Source organism: Oncorhynchus gorbuscha, linkage group LG16 (genome assembly GCF_021184085.1).
Source record: "Oncorhynchus gorbuscha isolate QuinsamMale2020 ecotype Even-year linkage group LG16, OgorEven_v1.0, whole genome shotgun sequence".
In the NCBI taxonomy this organism is placed as follows: domain Eukaryota; kingdom Metazoa; phylum Chordata; class Actinopteri; order Salmoniformes; family Salmonidae; genus Oncorhynchus; species Oncorhynchus gorbuscha.
In genome coordinates, this window is record NC_060188.1 from 26,519,583 (window position 1) to 26,539,124 (window position 19,542).

Genomic DNA, 19,542 nt, shown 5'->3' on the forward strand with positions numbered 1-19,542 from the left:
TTTCTCTGCATTGTTATAACAATTTATTGTTTTTGGCAATATGTTTTATATCAATAACTTTTTCTATTTCTTGTGTCTTTTATTTTTATTCATACATTTGTTTAGGGGGGGGGGGGGGGGGGGTGCGGGGATATTGTCGAATAGACTTCAAAAGATTAGCAGGCCATTTGAATGTCTTGAATCACACAGACGCTTGCTACCATTATAGCGACTGACACATCTGTGCCATTGACATGTGGAGAATAGGCCAACGGCGTATTCTTAAATATAATGCACATCCACACTCTAGTAGTCTATATATTATGTCATACAGTTACGTTTCTATAAAGTAGCCTAAACGTGTATGTCAGAACCTCTCTGAATCATAATCAGCATTGCATTTTGCAAGAATGAGGAAAAGCATTCTAATTGGTGGTCCACTGGTTTGAGAGCAGGATACTAATACTACTAATACTACTGCAGAGGTGGAACAGGCAGAGAAAGTCGAGCAGTCAGTCCTAACCCGTCTCTCCAACATGGGAACTTTTTTTGACCGACTATGGATATTTTCTGGTTTATTATTAGCTTCTTCTGAAGTTCTTGGTAAGTATTTTCTTTGTCATCCTATAATTTTTATGTAAAAAAAAATATTCTGCCATTATATAAGACGTGTTCTATTCTAGGGTGCGTATGCCGGCTGAATATTATATTTTGTTATGTCGTATGTTTTTAATAAGTAATACGTTTTAAGTTCCAGGAAAACTCACAAAACTATAGTTTTTGACGATTTTATTTGTTAAAACAATAAACTGTATGGCACTGTTTTGCGCTACTGGAATGGAACATTGGGCATGTTGAGTCCTTAAAAGGGAGCGCTAATTCGCGAAACGTTGTGCCAGAGTGCGCTCATATTTGTACAGGCCACACCTTTGCATTTCACATAGTATTTGTTTTGGCCTCCTGTTTTTATAGTAACAGTGCTATATAGACAAGCAATCACTTCAACATGCACAATATCGAATAGCCTAATCATAATAATAATAATTATAATAATAATTATAAAAGACATCTAACACATAATTAAACCTCAATACGTCTAATAGACAAAGCGTACACATCTCATTGCATTGAATTTTTTTTAAATGAAATAGCATTTTCAATTGATATGACTGCAATCAGGTTTTAACTAACTGTTGCAAGACATAATGTGTCACATCCGCGACTTATTGAGCAGCGTCAACATGACACGTTTTAGCGTCATACTTTGATGGAAATTCCTGCAGTGTGTGCCTCTTCCTCTAGCATCGAATTGCCTGCATAACAGCTGTTTTACAGAACAATGTGCGTGACAGGACAGGCTTGGGTAGCAAGCAGTATGGTGTAACAGGGGAGGAGAGAAGTAGAGCCCGGGCCAGAGAGGAAGCAGAGGAGGAGGGACCAGCCGAGAGAGAAAAGAGAGTGTGTGGTAGAGAAACGGAACCGTCTGTGGCCCAACTAACGACTAAAGTAGTGAGAAAAGAAGAATAATTGTAGTTTAAATGCAGAGTCAGTGTGGAGAAACGGTCATGAGAGACAATTACTTGGCAAGACTGCAAGTGGAATAACATTGTCAGAAACACTCAACGCTAATAAAGAATCAATCTAAAAGTGTCCATACAGCAAATAGGCTATATGATTCCTTTCAAGTGTCCATACAGAAAATAGGCTATATGATTCCTTTCAAGTGTCCATACAGCAAATAGGCTATATTATTCCTTTCAAGTGTCCATACAGAAAATAGGCTATATTATTCCTTTCAAGTGTCCATACTGAAAATAGGCTATATGATTCCTTTCAAGTGTCCATACAGCAAATAGGCTATATGATTCCTTTCAAGTGTCCATACAGCAAATAGGCTATATGATTCCTTTCAAGTGTCCATACAGCAAATAGGCTATATTCCTTTCAAGTGTCCATACAGCAAATAGGCTATATGATTCCTTTCAAGTGTCCATACAGCAAATAGGCTATATTATTCCTTTCAAGTGTCCATACTGAAAATAGGCTATATGATTCCTTTCAAGTGTCCATACAGCAAATAGGCTATATGATTCCTTTCAAGTGTCCATACAGCAAATAGGCTATATGATTCCTTTCAAGTGTCCATACAGCAAATAGGCTATATGATTCCTTTCAAGTGTCCATACAGCAAATAGGCTATATGATTCCTTTCAAGTGTCCATACAGCAAATAGGCTATATTATTCCTTTCAAGTGTCCATACAGCAAATAGGCTATATGATTCCTTTCAAGTGTCCATACAGCAAATAGGCTATATGATTCCTTTCAAGTGTCCATATATGGCTTATTTGATTCCCACTGCTGGACCCCCTACCTATTCACTCATGTTTATGTTGGTGTGTACTTCAGGCTCAAACATCTGCACATCTCGAGGGGTGAGCACCTGCAGACAGTGTTTGGCTATCCACCCTAGCTGTGCTTGGTGCTTTAAGGAAGTGAGTATATCCTCTGGGGGGACTATGTACAAAAAAAGTGCTGTAATTTCTAAACGGTTCATTCTATATGGGTGAACATAACCTCAAATTAAAGCACTTTAACATCGTAGTCATTGCATAATTTCAAGTCCATAGTTCTGGGGTACAGAGCCAAAACGCCGTAAAAACGTGTCACTGTCCAAATACTGTATTCATCCACTGAGCCCCCCCTTCCATTGTATTGCATTTAGATGTTCTTTTTAAATCAATCACTGTCCCTTTACTGGTTGTCTCATTGGGAAGTGTTGCTCTTACCAGTGTGTGTTGTTGTTTTCCTGGGTTCAGGAGTTTGGCCAAGGGGGCTCCAGTGTGTCCCGTTGTGATCTGAAGCAGAACCTGCTGGATGGGGGTTGTACGAAGGAGGAGCTAGAGTTCCCCTTCAGTACCCTCAGCGTGCAGAAAGACACGCCCCTCAGTGACAAGGCGTCGGGGGCGGCTGACGACGTCACCCAGATCAGACCCCAGAAACTCCGCCTCACTCTGAGACCAGGTACTCTAACACAGCATAGGCTTACATGCAACCACCCACATACTGTACACCAGGTTCACCACTTGTCTAAAGTACATTGAACAGAGGAATTGTTACATACTCTCGCTCTCGCTCTCTCTCTCAGATGATGCCAGGCGTTTCACAGTAACAGTGAAGCAGGTGGAGGACTACCCAGTTGACCTGTACTATCTGATGGACCTCTCCTACTCCATGAAGGACGACTTGGCCCGCCTGCGCTCCCTGGGCAACCAGCTGGCTGCAGCCATGGGCCGCACCACCAGCAACCTGCGTATGGGCTTTGGGGCCTTTGTGGACAAGCCCCTGTCCCCATATATGTACACCTATCCTGAGGAAGCCGTCAGTAACCCTTGCCATGGGTGAGTGGGGGTTGAGTGGACAGAGAGGTGGAGGAGGAGGGAGGGAGAGGAGGATGAGATTTTGCAGAGGGGAAGATTTGAAAAGGTTGATATTCTGTGTAGAAGCTCAAATTCCCTGAGGCTTTGTTAATAGCTGTCAAATTGTGTCTAACAGCAATGTATTTCTTTCTCCACCTTTTTGTCAATTTGCCTGTTTTCGGCATGGCACGGGGTGTGATGTGTAGGATCCAGACGCGGTGCCTGCCTCAGTTTGGCTACAAGCACGTGCTGTCTCTGACCAAGCAGGTGGAGCGCTTCACCGAGGAGGTGGCGAAGCAGCAGGTGTCTCGTAACAGAGACTCTCCAGAGGGAGGCTTCGACGCGGTCATACAGGCAGTGGTGTGCAAGGTGATACACACACACACACGCATGTACGCACTCACCTAGAGACATACAGGCACACACACACACGCATGTACGCACTCACCTAGAAACATACAGGCACACACACACACGCATGTACGCACACACCTACAGACATGCAGGCACACACACACGCATGTACGCACTCACCTAGAGACATACAGGCACACACACACACGCATGTACGCACTCACCTAGAGACATACAGGCACACACACACACGCATGTACGCACACACCTACAGACATGCAGGCACACACACACACGCATGTACGCACACACCTAGAGACATACAGGCACACACACACACGCATGTACGCACTCACCTAGAGACATACAGGCACACACACACACGCATGTACGCACACACCTACAGACATGCAGGCACACACACACACGCATGTACGCACACACCTAGAGACATACAGGCACACACACACACGCATGTACGCACTCACCTAGAGACATACAGGCACACACACACACGCATGTACGCACACACCTACAGACATGCAGGCACACACACACACGTATGTACGCACACACCTAGAGACATACAGGCACACACACACACGCATGTACGCACTCACCTAGAGACATACAGGCACACACACACACGCATGTACGCACTCACCTAGAGACATACAGGCACACACACACACGCATGTACGCACTCACCTAGAGACATACAGGCACACACACACACGCATGTACGCACACACCTACAGACATGCAGGCACACACACACACGCATGTACGCACACACCTAGAGACATGCAGGCACACACACACACGCATGTACGCACACACCTAGAGACATACAGGCACACACACACACGCATGTACGCACACACCTAGAGACATGCAGGCACACACACACACGCATGTACGCACACACCTAGAGACATGCAGGCACACACACACACGCATGTACGCACTCACCTAGAGACATACAGGCACACACACACACGCATGTACGCACACACCTAGAGACATGCAGGCACACACACACACGCATGTACGCACTCACCTAGAGACATACAGGCACACACACACACGCATGTACGCACACACCTAGAGACAGGCAGGCACACACACACACACCATCAGTGGATTAGAAACTGCACACAAACTTGAATACATACCGTTTCTCCCCTCTCCTCTTCTTTCCCTCTTCTCTCCCTCCGTCTGTCACTAGGACAAGATAGGCTGGCGTGGGGATGCCTCCCACCTGTTGGTGTTCACTACCGACGCTACGACACACATAGCCCTGGACGGCCGGCTGGCTGGTCTAGTGCAGCCCAATGATGGACAGTGTCACATCGACAGAGACAACAACTATGACAAGTCGTCAACCCTGGTGAGTGTCAGGGAGTCTGTGTGGGAGTTCTATTCGTCTGTTATCACAAGAGAAACGTAATGATAACGACGGTCTCCTCCTTCAGGACTACCCCTCTCTGGCTCTGATCACAGAGAAGATGTCTGAGAACAACATCAACCTCATTTTCGCTGTGACCAACAATGTGGTGCCCCTCTACCAGGTGAGTACACCTGACTGGTACCAGGGTCACCGTGGTTGCTAGGTGTAGAGGGATATGGTACCTTACCACGTATGTCCCCTCGGAACCTCTTTCCTCAGAACTACAGCCAGCTGATTCCTGGCACCACGGTTGGAACGCTGTCGGATGACTCCGGGAATGTGATCCAACTCATCCTGGATGCTTACGAGGTAAGAGAGAGCCGTATATATGAGAGTTGGGTTTTGATTTATATCACGCCCAGTCATGCCTACTTTAGCATTAACATGAGTTGGTAACACCTAGGGTGAATTGTCATGCACTGAGAAACAGCTGCGCCGAGGGCACTCTATCCAGTCATAGCAGCAGAATCAACATACAGCCCGGCCACTTATAGACAACAGGACTAGCCATTAACATACAGTCCGGCCATTTACAGACAACAGGACTAGCCATTAACATGCAGCGCCTCGGACATGTTTACACATGAGACAACAGAACATAGCCATTGTAGCCCATGTTAATGTTGAAAGAACAGGAGCTAACGTTAACATCATGAACACAACTGTCATAGAAAAAAACACTGATCCTCTAGAAAGCAGGAACTGCTTTGAGCTCGTCATGCTGTGTCATGCGGTTGCGAAGTCATTCGTCTGGTACATTGGCTGTTTGAGATATTTCAAAGAGAACGCACAACATTAGCAAACATACAGTAGAAAAAAGCGAGGCTAAAGGAGTGAGTTCAGCTCCCCTTTATTTCTCAAACAGTCTATTTGACTTCCCACGAGCCAATGTGTGACAGATAGAACACTGTATATACACACTGTATCCATTTCCACAGAGACTAAGAGTAGAGGTTTTCTGAATCGTTTATGTTTCTGATTGAGTTCATTCTGTCCTCTGACCTCTGCCCATTGACCCTTGATCTGTGGAGTAGAGGATCCGTTCCAAGGTGGAGCTGGAGTTGCTGGGTGTTCCAGAGGAGCTTGCTCTGTCCTTCAATGCCACCTGCCTCAACGGAGAGCTCATCCAGGGACTCAAGTCCTGCTCCGGACTTAAGATCGGAGACACAGTCAGTACCTGTACCACTCACCATCTGGATGATAAATGGTGGCCTAGTGTCAGATCTTAGGTATAGGAATTAATGCTCTGTTCTTACTGCACAGTTCAAATGTAACCTGCTGTATCACACACACCTTTCCCCCCAGGTGTCGTTCAGTGTGGAGGCCAGGTTACACGGCTGCCCTAAGGAGAAGAACCGTACCTTCACCATTAAACCTGTGGGCTTCAAGGACGCCCTGGAGGTTACGGTCCACTTCGCCTGCGGGTGTGACTGTGAGGCCACAGCCCAGCCCGAGAGCCCTCTCTGTAACCAGGGAAATGGGACCTACGAGTGTGGTGTGTGCCAGTGTCACCCGGGGCGCCTGGGAGACCGCTGTGAGTGTGCCGACGGGGACTACAGGCCTTCAGACCAGGGCAACTGCAGCCCCAAAGCTGAAGACGCCATCTGCAGTGGGAGGGGCAACTGTGTGTGTGGCCAGTGCTCCTGCCACACCAGTGGCTTTGGAAAAGTGTGGGGCAAGTACTGCGAGTGTGACGACTTCAACTGCCTGCGCTTCAAAGGAGAGATCTGCTCAGGTGAGTGGATAGATACACTGTTGTGTCTGTCAAGGAGAAGCCATGTTGGTTCCTTTTACTACATGTTCTTTTCTGCTTTACTCAGCAACACAAGTCGACAAGTTGTTTTTGTAACATTTATTCTCTCTGTTTGCTTTAGGGTTAGGGGTTTTGGCAGGCTTGTGGTTTTAGCAGGAAAGAGGAGATGTCCATTTCCTTAGAACATGTCCACAATGCCTCAGTTGACCTTTACCCAGACCTCTCTCTCTCTCTCTACTGTTAAGGATGGGACCCTTTTTTCAATGTTCGCCTAAAATGACATACCCCAATCTAACTGCCTGTAGCTCAGGACATGCATATTCTTGATACCATTTGAAAGGAAACACTTTGAAGTTTGTGGAAATGTGAACTTAATGTCGGAGAATATAAACATTAGATCTGGTAAAGGATAACACAAACCAAAAAAACGATGCGTTTTCTATTTTCTTGTTTGTTCCATCAACTCCACAAGAAGTTATTCAGATGATTAAAATCAAAACCACATCTTCTTCCATGATCATTTTAGCGGAGTAAACAAGCTCACGGAGCTCACTGATTCCATCAATCTTCTAACCACTCTTGGGAATGAAGTATGAGATGTCATCCCTGATCATCTCTCCCTACTGCACGCCTGCACAGCGCACACGTTGCTCAATCAAAGTAACAACATTTTAATAGGTCCCGTCATTGGATAATTCAATGTGGCTGCATAGCAGATGAGTCACGGTGCTGTTGCTACATTTATATGTGTGTTGGCTATAACTCTGTGCTTTAACCACAACCGCTCCCTTAGGGATGGACTGAGCTTTATTAGACAACCAGGACTTTGCTTATGGTAACAGAGGTTAAGGTCCGATCGGCCAGTCGCTGTTGTACTCACTGAAAGAATGACAGGCACTGGATACCCGTAGAGAAGTTATATCTGTAACTTTTGATGTTTCCGGGGTAAAGAGCTACGCAGTCTGTCATAGTCTTTTTTTTACTGAAAATACACTGTTTGAGTCCCTCTAGAAGACATCCTTTGTTGTGAAATAGATGGTTCCCATTAGTTCCCAGTGTAGCCCTGAGTCTGTCGTTCTAGGAATGAGGATGTTCCCATGGTCAACCGCTTCAATTGTTTTCACGTTGTCCAGACTTTTCCTCATCCCTCTCTCTCCTCACCCAGCCATAGCATGCCTCCACATGGATTTAGACGGGAAGGCAGGGGGGTGGGGTCTGAGTCGCGTGAGACAGCATCTCTTAACCCAAACAGTCTGGCCCTTTGGGAAGGCATCATAGAAAGGGCCCCTGGGCTGAAAAAGAGTGCTATCATGTGCACCGGAATTGTATTTATTTATTCAACGTACGTAAGGCAACCAGCTGCAATAGGATTGTGAGTTTGCTCAACAAAACAGCATTAAAGTTGATACAATGTACAATTGTAAGGCAACCAACTGCAATAGGATTGTGCATTTGCTCTATATTTGGGCATATTGCTGAACCAACATACGTTCTATTCTACTTTATTTGTATATTTCCCAGTGTAAAATGAAACTCTTCATGACAGTATATTACATACAGTGCCAGTCACAAGTTTGGACACACCTACTCATTCAAGGGTTTTTCTAGATTTTTTTACCATTTTCTACATTGTAGAATAATAGTGAAGACATCAAAACTATGAAATAACACATGGAATTATATAGTAACCAAAAAAGTGTTAAACAAATCAAAATATAATTTATATTTGAGATTCTTCAAAGAAGCCTCCATTTTCCTTGATGACAGCTTTGCACAATCTTGACATTCTCTCAACCAGCTTCACCTGGAATGCTTTTCCAACATTCTTGAAGGAGTTCCCACATATGCTGAGCACTTGTTGGCTGCTTTTCCTTCACTCTGCCATCCAAATCATCCCAAACCATCTCAGTTGGGTTGAGGTCGGGTGATTGTGGAGTCCAGGTCATCTGATGCAGCACTCCATCACTCTCCTTCTTGGTCAAATAGACCTTACACATCCTGGAGGTGTGTTGAGTCCTTGTCCTGTTGAAAAACAAATGATAGTTCCACTAAGCTCAAACCAGATGGGATGAGGTATCACCGCAGAATACTGTGGTAGCCAGGCTGGTTAAGTGTGCTTTGAATTCTAAATAAATCACAGTGTCACCAGCAAAGCACCCCCCACACCATCACATCCTCCTCCATGCTTCACGGTGTGGAGATAATCCGTTCGCCTACTCTGCGTCTCACAAAGCGGTTGGAATAAAAAATCTCACATTTTGACTCATCAGACCAAAGGACAGATTTCCACCAGTCTAATGTCCATTGCTCGTGTTTATTGGCCCAAGCAAGTCTCTTCTTCTTATTGATGTCCTTTACTAGTGGTTTCTTTGCAGCAATTCGACCACAAAGGCCTGATTCACGCAGTCTCTTCTGAACAGTTGATGTTGAGATGTGTCTGTTACTTGAGCTCTGTGAAACATTTATTTGGACAGCTATTTCTGAGGCTGGTAACACTAATGAACTTACCCTCTGCAGCAGAGGTAACTTTGGGTCTTTCTTTCTTGTGGCTGTCCTCATGACAATCCTAGAACAACCAGTTTCATCATAGCGCTTGATAGGTTTTGCGACTGCACTTGAAGAAACTTTCAAAGTTCTTGAAATGTTCCGTATTGACTGACCTTCATGTCTTAAAGTAATGATGGACTGTCATTTCTCTTTGCTTATTTGAGCTGTTCTTGCCATAATATGGACTTGGTCTTTTACCAAATAGGGCTATCTTCTGTATACCACCCCTACCTTGTCACAACACAACTGATTGGCTCAAACTCATGGTTGAAAGAATGCCAAGTGTGTGCAAAGCTGTCATCAAGTCAAAGGGGTGAAGAATCTTTGAAGAATCTCAAATATAAAATATATTTTGATTAGTTTAACACTTTTTTTGGTTACTACATGATTCCATAGTATTTCATAGTTTTGATGTCTTCACTGTTATTCTACAACGTAGAAAATAGTAAAAATAAAGAAAAGCCTTGAATGAGTAGGTGTGTCCAAACTGTTTTATTAAACCCCCTTTTCTCCGCAATTTCATAGTATCCAGTTGTTAGTAGTTACTGTCTTGTCTCATCGCTACAACTCCCGTACGGGCTCGGGAGAGACGAAGGTCGAGAGCTATGCGTCCTCCGAAACACAACCCAACAAAGCCGCACTGCTTCTTAACACAGCGGGCATCCAACCCGGAAGCCAGCCGCACCAATGTGTCGGAGGAAGCACCATACACCTAATGACCTGGTGAGCGTGCACTGCACCCGGCCCGCCACAGGAGTCGCTTGTGCGCGATGAGACAAGGATATCCCTACCGGCCAAACCCTCCCTAACCCGGACGACGCTAGGCCAATTGTGCATCGCCCCATGGACCTCCCGGTCGTGGCCAGCTGCGACAGAGCCACCCGGGAGGCCCTGTGTCCAAAATTTTAGTGGTACTGTATATCATCAGGCCTTTCTTTTGGGGGCAGTGGTCTGAAACTGCTGGTTTACAGGCCACATCAAGCCTGCAAGTCACATTATGATGTGTAATTCCTTTTGGAATCCACCCAGAGTGAGGATATCCAACAATTAGAACTTTTAATCACCCACAACCTGCATTGAGAATGACTGACAGGGTAGGTGAAATAAGTTATTGAAACTACCTAAATCATAAACTGCAACAGCCACCACAGTAACTAGTGCAAAAAGTCCAACTACTAACAGATTGGATTAGTTTGGGATTTTTATTTTTTTAAATGTTTGTGTAGCATAAGATTAATCAACTAATCAATATACATGCAAAAACACAGGCATTGAAACGAACAATTCTGAAAATCAACCAGAAATAGAGCATGCTGGGAAATATGATAATGATGGGTGTAGTTTTGAGCAAACATATTTGTAATTTTACTCCAAAGGCCAACATGACTTTGTAATTCGTCTCAACAAGTTCATATGCATTCAGCTCAATGTGAGCAAAGTCTGTTGAATGAAAAAAACGTCACACATTAGCTACATTTATTTTCCTTCAATTCACAGATGAATGCTGATTAAGCAATTGGTTAAATTTGCTTTCTTACAGTGTGTGCTATGTGTGAAATGCCATGTATGGTGGTGAGGGTGAAGTCAGGACTTGGGAATGTGACATATTTGGTTAAAACAGTCATTTATGTCTTAACTCAGCATTAGCTATTGGTTTGTCAGTGGAAAAGATGTTATTTGTGGGATTGTGGTTTTAGTCATTGAGCTCTACTCTTTTATGAAGCGTCAAGGGTTGGAATGAGTGACACAGAAATGCAACTGTCCAGAACTCCATATTTAGTGAGTAGAGCCGGTGGAGCACGCTGAAGGAGACTCAACTTTGTCAGCCTGTGTCTCTGGAGTCTGGTTGGCATGATGTCATTACTGTGTGAACAACAGTAAAGTATCAGAGTCCTTGGGCTCCAGCTCAATCTGGGTCTCCCCCAAGGCCCACCCTGTCCTCCTAACCCCAGGCCCTCCCACATCCCCCTGTTGGTGTGTATTTCTCCCTCTGCTCTGGAGCTAGGGCAGTGGAGCAGTAGTCAGCACGCCCATCCACAGGGCACACAAACAGGCAAGAGAGAACATGAAAAGTTAGCATTCCTCTGGCATGCTACCCTCTCCCTTTCTATCCTTATCTCCTCCTCCTCTATCTCCCTCTTTTAAAGTTCACATCCATCACCAATGCTCCCACTCATCTCCTCTCTTTTTGTATTATTCTCTCGTCGTTGTGTTTACAGTTCTCTCTCTCTCTATAATATATAATAATAATAATAATAATAATAATATGTCTCTGACTCCCTCCACCTCTTCGCTCTCATTCTCTCTGTCCTCCTTCCTGGACTCCATGTTTACGTGTCTCTGTAGGTCATGTTTACGACTTGATAAATTGGAGGATTAGAGTGCTGTCTCAGACTGAGGCAGATTATTTAGAAATGCATGCCAAATGGCACCCTGTTCCCTATATAGTGCACTACTTTTGACCAGGACCCATAGGGCTCAAATCAAAAGTAGTGCACTATGTAGGGAATAGGATGCCATTTGGAATGCATACCCTGGAAACTCCTAATTTCTCTGACTCGACCATACAACAAGTCGAGTAGAGAGAACAAGGCACAAGCATGAACTCAGTGTACGGATGAGGTAAAGTATAAGGAGCATTTGCCAAACACAAGAACGTTATTAAGAGAGGAAAACCAGGACTTTCCTAACAATGTACTGATTGTGTCAACAGCATTCAATTGAGTTCATGCTCTGTTTGTGGGATACATACTGTAAAACATTAACCAGCTCAACTCAGACAGCTTATGTGCCTGAAAGACAGTAAATCAACCTTTTATAACTATAGCTGCCTCTTTCATGACAGACAGACAGACAGACAGACAGACAGACAGACAGACAGACAGACAGACAGACAGACAGACAGACAGACAGACAGACAGACAGACAGACAGACAGACAGACAGACAGACAGACAGACAGACAGACAGACAGACAGACAGACAGACAGACAGACAGACAGACAGACAGACAGACAGACAGACAGACAGACAGACAGACAGACAGACAGACAGACAGACAGACAGACAGGACACACACAATTATCTCATAGTGATGACAGAGTCAGATAGGGCGTGGGAACTGGGGAATTCAGCTGAAGGAGGTGGTTTCAACTGAAAACAACTATTCCGATGTCTCTGAGTGCCTGTTTATACAGTTTACAGACCTCTGTTTAGTTTCCATCGGTCACTCTAACCCAGCTGAGCTCTGAGACAGTGACTCAGTTTGTCTCTGCTCTTCGTCATTCATTGCCCAGCCCTGTTGCATTAACCTTCATCCTGTGAGAAACAGCCAGTTGCTCTAGTATGTCTGTCCGAGGGCAATCAAACAATAATTTCTCAACTTTGCTGGCTGGGCTGAGAAATATTGTGGAGGCTTCAGGGAGTGGTCGTTACAGCCAGGGATTGTCCCAGTTTTGGGAGGGGAAGAGTGGGATGGATTACCAGTTTGCTTCCTGCCATTGTCTGCACTGTCTGGTCATGAATTGATGACTTCATGTCTTGGAAATTATGATTTAATATGGACTCATCACACGTGTGTCTGCCTGCCATGCTCTCAATGCACTCATTAATACTCATTGATACATAGACAAACACATGCAGAATTGCTGACAATTATACTGAACAAAAATAGAAACACAGCATGCAACAATTTCAAAGATTTGACTGAGTTACAGTTCATATGAGGAAATCAGTCAATTGAAATGAATTCATTAGGCCCTAGTCTATGGATTTCACATGACTGGGAATACAGATATGCATCTGTAGGTCACAGATAACTTTTTTTTAAAATGAGCCTCACAATGGGCCTCGGGATCTCGTCACGTTATTTCTGTTCATTAAAATTGGTATTGATAAAATGCAATTGTGTTTGTTGTCAGTAGTTTATGCCAGCCCATAACATATTCCCATCGCCACCATGGAGCACTCTGTTCACAACGTTGACATCAGCAAACCGCTCGCCCACACGACGTCATACACGTAGTCTGCGGCTGGACGTACTGCCAAATTCTCTAAAACGGCATTGGAGACGGCTTATGGTAGAGGAATGAACGTTAAATGATCTGGCAACACCTCTGTTGGACATTCCTATTGTAAGCATGCCAATTGCACGCTCCCTCAAAACTTGAAATATCCGTGGCATTGTGTTGTGTGAAAAACTGCACATTTTAGAGTGGTCTTTTATTGACCCGAGCACAAGGTACACCTGTGTAATCATCATGCTGTTTAATCAGCTTCTTGATATGCCACACCTGTCAGGTGGATTGATTATCTTGGAAAATGAGAAATACTCACTTACAGGGATGTTAACAAATTTGTGCACAACATTTGAGAGAAATAAGCTTTGTGCGCGTATGGAACATTTCTGGGATCTTTTATTTCAGCTCATGAAACATTTTACATGTTGCGTTTATATTGTTGTTCAGTATAGATATGATCTGGCAAAAACACACACACAAACCACTCACATACACATTGCTTTTAAATTCAAAACATTCCAGGCCAGGGTTGTAATTGCACTCATGGGTTTGTCCAGTACTGATAACGTGATGTATAAGAGATATATCAACCTAATGTACAAAAGATACGTTATTAGTGTCTCTAAGTTAGACATAAAATGTCCATTAAAAAATGACCCATCCTCAATCTCTGTGTCTCTGCCAGGCCATGGGAAATGTGACTGTGGCTTCTGCAAGTGTGGCTCTGACTGGATGGGGGAGAACTGTAACTGCACAACCCGGACAGACACTTGCATGTCCAGTATGGGCCTGCTGTGCAGCGGCCGGGGCCAGTGTGTGTGTGGGGCCTGTGAGTGCACCCAGCCAGGGGCCTACGGGGCCACTTGTGAGAGGTGTCCAACCTGCCCTGATGCCTGCAGCATCAAGAAGTGAGTAAATACTGTACAAGGGGCAGTATAACTGCCTTACACACAGATACTGTATGAGTACATGATGATGAAATGGTGATGCAATAAGGAAGAGGAGGAAAAGCAGGATGATTACGATTAAGAAGTTGGTGGTGGTGATGATGATGATGATGCATTAACAGTGTGTTGTATCTGCAGAGAATGTGTTGAATGTAAGCACTTCAAGAGAGGCCGTCTCTTTGAGGAGAAAAGCTGTGCCCGAATCTGCAGGGATGAAATTCAGAAGGTGGAAGAACTAGGTAAGAACTGTTAATAAACAATGCTCCATTAATGTGTGTTCAACATGCTCTCCACGCAACAGATTGCATTATTTACAGTGCTTGATGTTCTCACATATTCCATCATATGAGCAGCAGGTAGCCTACCGGGTAAGAGCGCTGGGCCAGTACCTGAAAGGTTGCTGATTTGAATCACTGAGCTGACTATGTGAAATATTTGTCAATGTCCCCTTTATTTATTTATTTATTTATTTTACCTTTATTTAACTAGGCAAGTCAAATTCTTTTTTTCAATGACGGCCTAGGAACAGTGGGTTAAATGCCTGTTCAGGGGCAGAATGACAGATTTGTACCTTGTCAGCTCGGGGGTTTGAACTTGCAACCTTCCGGTTACTAGTCCAATGCTCTAACCACTAGGCTACCCTGCCACCCCATTTCATATTTTTTTATTTAACTAGGCAAGTCAGGTAAAACATGTATACCTCTAAGAGGAGGATTAGAGTGCTGTCTAAGACTGAGGCAGATTATTTAGAAATACATGCCAAATGGCACCCTGTTCCCTATATAGTGCACTACTTTTGACCAGGACCCATAGGGCTCAAATCAAAAGTAGTGCACTATGTAGGGAATAGGATGCCATTTGGAATGCATACCCTGGTTCATCCTTTGGAGCAATTTCCAAACGCCTGAAGGTACCATGTTCATCTGTACAAACAATGGTACCCAAGTATAAACACCATGGGACTACGCAGCCGTCATACTGCTCAGGAAGGAGACGCGTTCTGTCTCCTAGAGATGAACGTACTTTGGTGCGAAAAGTGCAACTCAATCCCAGAACAACAGCAAAGGACCATGTAAATATGATGGAGGAAACAGGTACAAAAGTATCTATATCCACAGTAAAACGAGTCCTATATTGACATAACCTGAAAGGACGCTTAGCAAGGAAGAAGCCACTACTCCAAAACCGCCATAAAAAAAGTCAGACAACGGTTTGCAACTACACATGGGGACAAAGATCGTATTTTTTTGAGAAATGTCCTCTGGTTTGATGAAACAAAAATTGGACTGTTTGGCCATAATGACCATCGTTATGTTTGGAGGAAAAGGGGGAGGCTTGCAAGCCGAAGAACACTATCCCAAACGTGAAGCACGGGGGTGGCAGCATCATGTTGTGGGGGTGCTTTGCTGCAGGAGGAACTGGTGCACTTCACAAAATAGATGGCATCATGAGAAGGGATATTTTGTGGATATATTGAAGCAACATCTCAAGACATCCGTCAAGAAGTTAAAGCTTGGTCGCAAATGGGTCTTCCAAATGGACAATGACCCCAAGCATACTTCCAAAGTTTGACAAAATGGCTTAAGGACAACAATTTCAAGGTATTGGTGGCCAGAAAGCCCTGACCTCAATTCTATAGAAAATTTGTGGGCAGAACGTAAAAAGTGTGTGCGAGCAAGGAGGCCTACAAACCTGACTCAGTTACACCAGCTCTGTCAGGAGGAATGGGCCAAAATTCACCCAACTTATTATGGGACACTTGTGGAAGACTATGCAAAACATTTGACTCGATTTAAACAATTTAAAGGCAATGCTACCAAACACTAATTAAGTGTGTGTAAACTTCTGACCCACTGGGAATGAGATGAAAGAAATAAAAGCTGAAATCATTCTCTCTACTATTATTCTGACATTTCACATTCTTAAAATAAGTGGTAATCCTAACTGACCTAAGACATGAAATGTTTACTAGGATTATATGTCAGGAATTGTGAAAAACTGAGGTTAAATGTATTTGGCTAAGATGTATGTACTTCAACTGTAGCGTCAGACTACAGGTTTGTGATGTGAGGTCAAAACTGTGTGCTAACAACCCACATTGAGGCCCTAATTTCTCTACAGTATCAGAGCCTGTTCTTCCGGAGAAAACTCTGCAGTTTCAGGGTGGATATGACGCTGATGATCATTCATTGATTCCACTTTAACATTCAATATGATCTGCTGGTTTGCTCATCTTAACCTAAAGAGTCAGAACATGCTGGGTAACATTGTGAAACCAGGTAGCAGGATCATCTGACCTGTCTCACCAGTAACAGACATGAATCATGAGGAGCCATCCATTCTGAGAGACTCCTGGCATCGCACGTTTGATGCATTTTTGTATACTTCCCTTAGAGTGCAGACACAGGCCTCCTAGGTTTAAAATGAAGAGCTCAAAAGTCTCTTTCATCCCTGCTGCTATTAGCTTTCTCAATATGCGGTAGGACTGTTTTGTTTTGGTACGGACTGGTTTATTCATGTCTGGTTCCTTATCCACTAATTCCTGTGGACACCACTGTTTATATTGTGTTTGTTCGTCTATATATGTAATGTTGTGTGTCCATAGATTTTACTACGTGCTGCAAAATAAATATTATTAACCTCCAGCTCCTCATCTTGTCTCTCTCTCTCGCTCCTTATCCTCCACTTGGATCGAACCCCCTATAACCCTCTCTTTCATCCCAGTCTTCTATGAGAAGAATGCTGTGAACTGCACCTATAAGGATGAGAATGACTGTGTAGAGCACTTCCAGTACTACGAGGATGCCAGTGGAAAGTCCATCCTATATGTCCTGGAGCCTGGTGAGTGTGTCCATCGGTGTGTGAATGGGTCTGTGCTCATATGTGTGTTTGACAGGGTCTGGATGACAGTGAATTCCTTTAGTATTCTAGAGAATAGTTATGTGTAGAAATAATGTGCATTACTACTGATGCCTGGGAGCTGTAGGAGGAGTCAATTTTTATCCCTAACTACGAATAGTGTGTTTCTTGGTTCCAAGTCAGTCTTTATCTGTGTGGCTGGCAGGCGACACTAGAGTAGAGCAGGTACAGAGAGGGCAGTCTGGTTCTCTAAAGCTCATAATAGCACTCAACCCTGCCACCCCTGGTAGTCTTCTCCCCTCTGACACGCACCCAAGAGGAACAAAAACAACTCCAAAGCCAGAGTGAGGTGCATTAACGCTAGTCCCCTATTGCCGACACAAATATCATCCACCCAAACCCCCCCTCCCTTTTTCATCCCTCTCAATCTCTTTTCCCTGCTCAATCCTCTCTTCTCCTGTGTTCTTCTCTCTCTTTCAGACTGTCCTAAAGGGCCTGATATCCTGGTGGTTCTCATGGCGGTGGCGGGGGCCATCTTGTTTCTGGGTCTGGCTGGCCTGCTCATCTGGAAGCTGCTGGTCACCGTCCATGATCGCCGAGAGTTCGCCAAGTTTGAGGAGGAGAGGGCTAAGGCCAAATGGGATACGGTGAGTCCGACTATGCTTTTAATACAAAGCTGCAATCTGATGGAGAAAATGTGAATGGCAAGAATATTTATCCATGTCAAGATGACATGTGTCTGATTGGATGTTTGATATATTTGTCCTCTATTTGTTTCCATTTTTTCAGGCTAACAACCCCTTGTACAAAGGAGCCACCACCACTTTCACCAATGTGACCTACCGTGGGAACTCTTGAGGGACTCTTGACCAATCACAATCAGCAAAACTCAGGGGTCTATGAGAGATGCATTGTAGTGACACAGAGGGGGTTGGTGAGGTGGAACCTCTCCACTGTCATGTGATGAAGTGTGCTGACTCTAATGTCAATGAAATACATTTGTTGACGTTGTATTGTAGTGATGGTATTGTACATATCATGTAAAAAAAATAATAATAATTAAAACTGCCTTATCCAACATTTCAATGTCAGTCCAAATTATGGCAAGGACTCCAGGACCCCTATTTCACCCACGAGGTGTGACGTCATTCCCATAATAAGAACTAGTATAGTTCAGCGACCCCAAACCTACCTTTGGAGAGAAAGATTGTTATGCTCTGTTATTGTTTCAAATTTGGTTTATGAAATTGCACTGCACACACCAACCACAGCACACTTGTCCACAGGCCTCTTTTACAAACAGCCTGGTTGTAGTATATTATTATGGAGCCCAGCTGCTTACTACTACTGCCACAGTTTACTTGTGTTATGACACTGAACTCACGTATTCACACTGTATTACATAAAAGTAAAGTCCAATACCTGTAATAAACAGCCACATGGGATATCATGAGTTTTAGTTAATGGTGCCCAATGTATGTTGTATGTTAATGGTCACTAATGAACAGCTATGGCAATCTGCTCTAGCATGTGTACAGTACAGTATGCATTTGTGCTTTGGTATCAAACTTGGGAGTGATGGCCAACAATTAACTGTTTTTAGCCAAGTTTGACAGTTGTTAGAATGTGGCTAGACAAACAGAAGAAGTTTGTGGTCCCTTTTATAAATCACGTTTTTTATATAAAAGAAAGCATTTCTGGGACATTGGTTGTTCTGTCATTTGCTTTATTGCATAACATATGTAAATGTTACATTTAATGTGTTTTGGGAATGAGTGGCTTTTGATTGGTTTTACTATGTTGATAAAAAAAATAGAAATCACTCATCCATTTTTCTGTCTTCTTTTTTTTAGCAATTTCACTCTGCTAAAATATATTTGAGAAAAAATGATCTGCTTTTGTGTTTTCCTTTTATATAAATAACATTATGTTTGTAATTGAATGAGTATCAACAACACATCGTGCAAACCAGTACAAACCCGATTTGCCATGGAGAAAGATACGGAGATTTATGCGCATGTGCAGGATATGTTTTATTTAACCAAGATGCTGTCAACTCCGCTGCTGCTCAGTGCTTCGTTGCCGCTTCACCCACCCGTAACATGAGCATCTCGTCATTATATACACATCTCTGGTTTCAGCCACTTGCAAATTAAAAAGTTAAGTTGGCAGGTGCACAGTGCACTGCTAAGATGCTCACTAACCCATTAAGCACAT

General features: G+C 43.8%; 1 protein-coding gene across 1 annotated transcript; it reads left to right on the forward strand.

Moving 5' to 3' along the window:
- Positions 1-428: 428 nt before the first annotated feature.
- On the forward strand, positions 429-19,216 carry LOC124000302 (integrin beta-3-like). Its single transcript, XM_046306575.1, has 15 exons — positions 429-582; positions 2,388-2,473; positions 2,798-3,002; positions 3,127-3,379; positions 3,604-3,766; positions 4,980-5,141; positions 5,227-5,322; positions 5,421-5,510; positions 6,236-6,370; positions 6,507-6,936; positions 14,205-14,427; positions 14,605-14,705; positions 17,191-17,307; positions 17,806-17,972; positions 18,115-19,216. Exons 1-15 carry the CDS (start codon positions 516-518, stop codon positions 18,181-18,183), a joined length of 2,364 nt encoding a protein of 787 aa, XP_046162531.1. The 5' UTR covers positions 429-515; the 3' UTR covers positions 18,184-19,216.
- Positions 19,217-19,542: the final 326 nt, after the last annotated feature.

Bases quoted from the DNA above. Each gene is read 5' to 3' on its own strand.
- LOC124000302 (XM_046306575.1), top strand. From the start codon at position 516: ATGGGAACTTTTTTTGACCGACTATGGATATTTTCTGGTTTATTATTA. The intron at 3,380-3,603 runs GTGAGTGGGGGT...TGTGATGTGTAG, and splicing joins GTCAGTAACCCTTGCCATGG to GATCCAGACGCGGTGCCTGC. The intron at 6,371-6,506 runs GTCAGTACCTGT...CTTTCCCCCCAG, and splicing joins GACTTAAGATCGGAGACACA to GTGTCGTTCAGTGTGGAGGC.